The following is a 7,590-nucleotide window of genomic DNA, read 5'->3' on the forward strand; positions in this document are numbered from 1 at the left end:
TTTGGTAGCCTGGAATAAACTATTGCCTTGGGGGCAAACCCAACCCATGAATATGTGGGATTAATTATCTCGCTTCCCTTTGAGCCCGACAACCTCCTCAGGTGTATATAAAGGATTTGTGCTGCAGAAGTTGTCAGTTCCCTTCACTCCTCCTCGGCCTCTCCTCTCCGTGTCCCCACTTTGCTCCTGCACGTTTCTCTTCGCCAAGCTCTCTCACCATGAACAGACAAGTCTGCAAGACGTCGGGGGGCCGCAGCCAGGGCTTCTCTGGCCGCTCTGCCGTGGTCTCCGGCAGCAGCAGGATGAGCTGCGTGGCTCGCTCTGGGGGAGCCAGTGGAGGGGCCTGTGGCTTCCAGAGTGGAGGTGGTGGCTTTGGAAGCCACAGCCTCTACAACCTGGGTGGCAACAAGAGCATCTGCATGAGTGTCGCAGCTGGTGGCTCCCGGGCTGGTGGCTATGGTGGAGGACGTAGCCTCTGTGGAGGTGGCTATGGAGGTGGCTATGGGGGTGGCTATGGAGGTGGCTATGGAGGTGGCTATGGAGGTGGCTATGGGGGTGGCTATGGAGCTGGCTTTGGGGGTGGCATTGGGGGTGGTTTTGGTGGTGGCAGAGGACTAGGAGGTGGCTTCGGTGGTCCTGGTGGCTTTGGCCCTGGTGGCTTTCCTGGAGGCATCCAAGAAGTGACTGTCAACCAGAGCCTCCTGCAGCCCCTCAATGTGGAAATCGACCCCCAGATCGGGCAAGTCAAGACCCAGGAGCGGGAGCAGATCAAGACTCTCAATAACAAGTTTGCCTCCTTCATTGACAAGGTAATGAGGGCTCTCCCTAAACCCCAGTTTTAGGCTGTGAGTTTGCTATTTAAACACAGTATTTAGGATAAGTCCTAGAGGGGCAAGAGCAAACACTTAAGTTGAACTTTGAGGCCAGGGCTTCCGGATTTGTCCACACGTATGAGTGAGTGGAGGAGTCAGGGTGGAAAAAGACAGTGATCAACTCTTTGGAATTGAGCACCCACCAGCTTCCAGGTGTCTGAGTGTCTGTCTGCTCAGGTCACCTGTCACTTTGTCCAGCCCTGTGCTGGCCAAGCTTGCCTCTCTGAGCTGAGCTGAAGTCAGGGCCCCAGGGCCACAGACACTGGCAGGGAAGGGTCTGAGTGAGAACTGGGCCAACCATGAACTTTTCAAGCATGAGCTTGGCTCTGTGGTTTCCCAGGCAGCCCTCTCTCCTACCTGGAGCTGTGCCAGCCAAAGGAGGCTGGTGCCCTACAGAAGGGAGTCAAGAGGTTTAAGAGGAACTTTAGTCTCTGGGGGCGGGGGTAGGGGGAGAAGTTGGCAGCTCACTTTGTACCCTCTGTGAACCTTCTTGGGAAAAGAGGAGCGTTTGGTGTCCGTCCTCTGGCAAGGGTAGGTCTCAGAAGGCTGGAGAGAGTGTCATTGTGCTGACTGCTCCACTGTGACCAGTATCAGCTCCTCGTGAGTCACCTCCTCTGATGGGCTGGAGTTTCAGTCCAGCTTAGATGGCCATGATGCTTTTTGCAGAGTGCTCTGAGCTTCTGGAAGCCGAGCCTCAGTCACAAAATCTGCAGGAACTCGGAGGTGGGCATTTTTAAGAAGCCCTCTGCTTCCAGGCAGGGGCTACTTGCAGTTCTCTCACCCACCTTGCCTCCTCCGGCAGCGTTCCAAACCGCGCTGCATCCTTAGTGCCCTGGCTAATGCAACGGTCCCACCAGAATCGCTCCAGTGACAGCAGGAGCCCATTTCTATGTCTTTTCTAGAACGTACCTTTGTGTCCGTGTGGGGGTGGGGTAGGCAGGAGATACGGAGACACCCAGTTCCACCTGAGCGAAGACCCTTCCTCTCCTCCGGTCACAAACATTGCCTGTGTTGCTGTCCCCAACGCCTGGCAGGTGCGGTTCTTGGAGCAACAGAACAAGGTCTTGGAGACCAAATGGACCCTCCTCCAGCAGCAGGGCACCAATTCCATCACAGGCACCAACTCTCTCGAGCCCTTTTTCGAGAGTTACATCAGCTCCCTCCGGACCCGCCACGATGCCATCATCGGGGAGAGAGGCCGCTTAGACTCCGAGCTGAGGAGCATGCAGGACCTTGTAGAGGACTACAAGAAGAAGTGAGCGATGGGCAGTAGTGGGAAGATGGCCTGGGCCACCCTGTCTCAGAGGCTCGGCTCTCGGTGTCTCTCAGCCGACGGCTGGGCAGGGGTGTTATTAGGCGATTGCTTCCCTCCTTGTCTTCCTGGTGGGGGTGTTTTGGTCATGAGACCCATCCTCACCTCCCTTCTTCAAGTACAGTCCTTTTCAAATAAAATTGTCATCAAAGGGTTGAATTCCAAGTTATGAGCCAAGTTGGGGGTGGGCGGAGGGGAGAGAAATCCTGCTTGTAGGATTTGAGAGCTTCTGGGGCAAGTTGGGATCTGGTGACCAACTGTCCTGGCCCACCTGGTACCAAGGGATTTCTCCTGACACAGGACCGTCAGGACCCCCTTAAAGCCCTGACTGGGTGATTTCTTGTTTACTCTTACAGATATGAGGATGAAATCAACAAACGTACCACAGCCGAGAATGAATTTGTAACCCTGAAGAAGGTAAGGGTGGTGTGTGAGGTGCCTGGGGCTTGTGGTCGTAGGGTTTCAGTGGATCTGGGGAATTTCCTCTTACTTGGCGCCAGGGCACTGTCCCCTTCAGGCAGTTGGAGGAAGAAATACAGCCGAGGACACCCTAGTCTGGAAGGGTCCCTGAAGGACTCAGTTGACTTGCTGTTAGTTTTTGAGTCACGTTGAATGCCAGCCAGGCCCAGGCGATGAGCGTGACCTCTCCCGGGGGAGACCACCTTTGGGTGGTCCGCCCCGATTGTTCTCTTGCTGCAGTTAGTAGTTTGTTGTCCGGTCCTTGACGGAGTCAGGCTTTTATGCGCCTGTCTTTCTCTCAGGATGTGGATGCTGCTTACATGACCAAAGTGGACCTTCAGGCCAAGGCGGATGCCCTGCTGGATGAGATCAACTTCATGACCACCCTGTATGACGCGGTGAGGATGCTTCCTACTTCCGCAGACAACAGGGGGAGAGGCAGAGGGCAAGAAGTTTGCAGACTGTAGATGGAGGCACTTCGGTACCTCAGGCCTTGGACTAGAATGTCTAGAATAGTTTTCCAACGTAGAGACACAGGTCCCACGGGATGGGCTGAGGATAGGGAGTTTCCTGAGCGGTTGGGAGCTAGCTAGTGGTGAGCCAGATGCACATTCAGAGCTAAGAACCAGTGAATGGGTTTGCTGATCAGGGGCTGCTTGGGACCTTGGGGTACTTGTAAGAGGTTTTGAGAGTAAGCAGTGCCTCCCCTCCCCACCTCCTTGTCTTGGCAGGAACTGTCTCAGATGCAAAGACACATCAGCGACACCTCGGTGGTGCTGTCCATGGACAACAACCGCAGCCTGGACCTGGACAGCATCATCGCCGAGGTCAAGGCCCAGTACGAGGACATCGCTCAGAGGAGCAAGGCTGAGGCCGAGGGCCTGTACCAGACCAAGGTAGGGGGCCCACTTCCTGTCCCCACACTCGAGAGGAGACAGTTTTCAAACCCAGTGACCTTCCTAGAGAATGTCCCAACACTTGGTGGCGTGCTGCTGACAGACTTCTCCGTTGTCAGCTTGGGGAGCTGCAGACCACGGCCGGCAGGCACGGCGATGACCTGAGAAACACCAAGAGCGAGATCATGGAGCTCAACAGGATGATCCAGAGGCTGCGGGCCGAGATCGAGAACGTCAAGAAGCAGGTGGGAAGGCGATGGGCGCTGGTGCCTGGAAGACTAGTGAGAGCCTGGGCCAGGGTGCTTGGAATCCTAGCCTGGTATGGAGTCCCAAGAGATCCTCCTAGGGAGCATCTGCCTATTCCAGGACCAAGACAGTCCAGATGACTGGCGAGTCCATGGGAAAATGGCTCCATGGATGGGGGAGCCAGGGGAGGGGCGGTATTGCCTGACTTTAAGATGCTTGCTGAGGGACAATCCAGTCTAAGACTCAGAGACCCCTGGTCCTCCCTGACTCTTCTTTCCCTATCTCATCCTCCCCAGAACGCTAACCTCCAGGCAGCCATTGGGGAAGCCGAGCAGCGCGGGGAGCTGGCCCTCAAGGACGCCAATGCCAAGCTCCAGGACCTGCAGGACGCCCTGCAGAAGGCCAAGGATGACCTGGCCCGGCTGCTGCGGGACTACCAGGAGCTGATGAACGTCAAGCTGGCCCTGGACGTGGAGATCGCCACCTACAGGAAGCTGCTGGAGGGCGAGGAGTGCAGGTGGGTGAACCAATCTCTCCACAGACCCTCTGGTCTCCATAGGCCCAAGGTCAAATGCCGAGGGCTTGATTCGTGAGTGACCAAGTCAATGGAGATGGAGGACTGCTGCCTAGAGAGAGGTCCCCCGCCTGCCGTGGGCCTCTCGAAAAAGTGCTTGCCATTACCAACGGACTTCCTTTGCAAGGAGCCAAAGGGTATCTGCAACCAGTGTTCGCTCAGCGGCTCTGTGTTATGGCCCACACAAGGGGTGGGCCGGGCACAAAGGGCACTAACTTGGCCAGGCTTCCGAATTCAGCGCAGATGGCCAGTTCGTTCGCTCGTGGATTTGGTGATGGAGCTCTGATTTTCTCTTGCTTTCTCCCCCAGGATATCTGGAGAGTGCCAGAGTGCTGTGAGCATCTGTAAGTAGCCAAGGCTCTCTGGACCACGGGAGTCCAGCCTCAGAGGGTCGTGCTATTACAGGGCGGTAGTGGCTGAGAGAACCACGTTTTCTAAGGACAGTAGGAAGGGTCTCCTGGTTAGGGAGCGAGCTGATGGCCACTGGCTAATTGTTCTGCGCTGGGGACCTTCTTCAAAGCTCTAGACAGTGCTTGGGGAGCCCTGTGATGGGAGGAGGCAGCCCGGGATGAGCACCCTCCGACTGAATGGCTAGAGCTGACCCCACAGGAAAGCACCCTTCATGATATAAATAGATAGGAGGGGGCCGTTTATGACCTCAGGACAGTGTGCAGTGGTCAGTACAGGGCATCCTGGCTTCTCTTCCAATTATCCTGGTGTGCGCGCGCGCACACACACACACACACACACACACGACAAACACGATGCCGACTCACAGCGCCCGTGGGCCAGGGTAGAAGAGCCCCCGTGGGTTGGTTTCCAGCGCTGAGAAGCCGCGTGCCCCGCGCGCTGGCGCGCTGACCGCGGTGCGTCCTCTGCCTCCTACAGCCGTGGTCAGCAGCGGCAGCACGACCTCAGCGTCCGCCGGCGGCTACGGCGGCGGCTACGGCGGCGGATTCGGGGGCGGCAGCGGATTCGGAGGCGGCAGCGGCTTCGGGGGCGGCAGCGGATTCGGGGGTGGCAGCGGCTTTGGAAGCGGCAGCGGCTTTGGCTCTGGCTCCGGGGGTCTCGCTGGAGTCAGCGGCGGAGGCTTCAGCACCGGCAGCAACCGGGGCGGCAGCATTAAATTCTCTTCCTCCTCCTCCTCCTCCCAGCGCCGATCCTGATAAAGACCGCCCCTGGTAGGGTCTCCATCACCCTCTGCGTCCCCTGCAGGCCCGCTCCTCCCCTCCCTGCTCAGCTTCTTCCTCCGAGGAGGCCTCTTGGGGGTCAGAAGTCGGGGGCTTCTGGCTCCTCCATCCAGACCCTGGCCTTGGTCGGTCAAGGGGGTTTCCCATTCTCTTCTCCCTGACTCTTGCCTGTGTCTGGGATGGTCCAGGGACCCCTCAGCTGACACCCGCTGCCCTTGGGGTCTGCCCTGCACCCCGGCATGGTCACCAGTGTTCTGATGTATATAACACACAGCCCTCTCTGCCCATCTCTTCTGTTGCCAATAAAATGCATGGTTTCTCTGCAGGCCTGTGTGTTTTCCTTGCCTCATTTTCCTCCCCACTGGACAGCCCTCTGCCCTCTCTTGCTGTCCGGCAAGATCTGCCCATCATGTGAGACTTCAGGGTTTCAGATATGCTGCAGAAGGTGGGTGGCCTCGCAGCGCCCAGGGGGCACGGCTGGAGCACACAGGCATCCATCTCCTCCCCACTTTCCCATTCCGGGATAGCTGAGAAGTCTTCGGATTGCCCAGGGGCTTTGAGAACAAAGGGATCCTTCTCTTGGACACCCTGGGACACCCCACCCACCCCTACCAACAAACAGCACCTGCCAAGTTGTGAGCTGCTGGAACCAGAGACACACAGGGAATCCTGAAAGCCATTTCCAGGTTTGGCCCTGACCCACTAAACCTTCCCCCCTGGAAGCGCACACGAATGGTTCCAAGATGCCCCATAACAAAGTTCCCTGTTAGCTCTCTACGCCACACCTCCTTCCCTCAAATATCCCCTTCCCACTGACCAGTGAACGCCCCTCAGAAGGTTGGTTGGACTCCAGTGTTATCAGAGTGAGGGCAGGGCAGGAACCATGGAAATGCCTTCTGTCCTGGCCCCAGGAAGTCCCAGTGGGGTTAACTGGCTATGGAATGTTGCCGGGAAGTCTTGGCTGGATGACATTGAGGTTCAAGGAGTCCAGAGGGAGTCCAGCGAGGGCCTGTGACATGCTTATGGTTAGATGGTGTGTAAAGGTGTAATGGGGAATGATTTAGAACTTGTTCCTTTGCCCACACTTATCTGAGACTGCAGTAGCTGCCCTCATAGGCATGCACCCCCCACACCTGGGCACCCCAAAACACACAGACTATGGAGTCGAAAACCGAACCAGACCAGGTTAGATCAGGTCAGGGAAGCAGTAATCTCATCTTAGGTCAAAGCCAACTATTTCCAAAGATGGGGAACAAGAGTGAAATAGACAAACCCAGGCAGCAACAGATGCAGTAGGGGAAGATCTAGGTCCATATTTGGCAGCGAAAGAAAGCTGCCAGTCTCCCTGTGATCATCGGCGACGGGTCTTTGATGGAGGAGGGACTCGGTGGCTGTTGGCACATTTGGGGACAGGAAGATATCTTTCCTAGTGGGCCTCCCTTCTGTGAAGGAAGAGTAGGGGGCCTCTGCTCCTGACCTAGTTCAGAAGTTAGCCCTGCAGGAATGACCCTGCCCGTGATCAGGCCGCTGCTTCACTCTGGATGGAAACACCAAGAAATGAGCTCCTTTCTGCCAACAAACTTACGTGGAAACGCTCGAGATTATTCTCCCCTAATGGCCAAACACCAGCTGCCATCGAGTGCCCTTCTGCCTCGGATAGACCCTCTACACAGCTGTAGCTAGAGACCAAAATCAAAACCATGATGCAATCCCCTTCTCACCCAGCGTTCATAACGAAGGTCAGAGACAACACGTGGCAGGGAGGGCGGGAAGAGCCTGGGACCCTGAGACATTGCTGATGGAGCTGCACAATGAGGCAGCCAAGGTGGAGAACAGCAGGGTGCCCTCTTAAAAGATTGGCGGTCGAAAGACCATGTTGCCCATCAATCCCACTCCTAGGTACCCTAGAGAAATTAGAGCTGTGGCACGAACCGACGTGTGCTTACCCTGGCTCATCACTGCACCGTCCACAGTAGCACGAAGAAGGAAACAGCCTAAGTGCCCATCGATGGATGATCAGCAATTCATGATGTGCGTATGC

General features: G+C 56.5%; 1 protein-coding gene across 1 annotated transcript; it reads left to right on the forward strand.

The window, feature by feature from the left end:
• The first annotated feature begins 218 nt into the window (after nucleotides 1–218).
• KRT3 (keratin 3) lies at nucleotides 219–5,525 on the forward strand. The gene is made up of 9 exons (XM_004711452.1): nucleotides 219–809; nucleotides 1,907–2,127; nucleotides 2,541–2,601; nucleotides 2,946–3,041; nucleotides 3,375–3,539; nucleotides 3,659–3,784; nucleotides 4,082–4,302; nucleotides 4,669–4,703; nucleotides 5,248–5,525. The coding sequence occupies exons 1-9, from the start codon at nucleotides 219–221 to the stop codon at nucleotides 5,523–5,525; spliced, it is 1,794 nt and encodes a 597-aa protein (XP_004711509.1).
• Nucleotides 5,526–7,590: the final 2,065 nt, after the last annotated feature.

This window comes from Echinops telfairi, unplaced genomic scaffold (genome assembly GCF_000313985.2).
Source record: "Echinops telfairi isolate 266 unplaced genomic scaffold, ASM31398v2 ScPeMD7_12;HRSCAF=54, whole genome shotgun sequence".
Classification (NCBI taxonomy): Eukaryota; Metazoa; Chordata; class Mammalia; order Afrosoricida; family Tenrecidae; genus Echinops; species Echinops telfairi.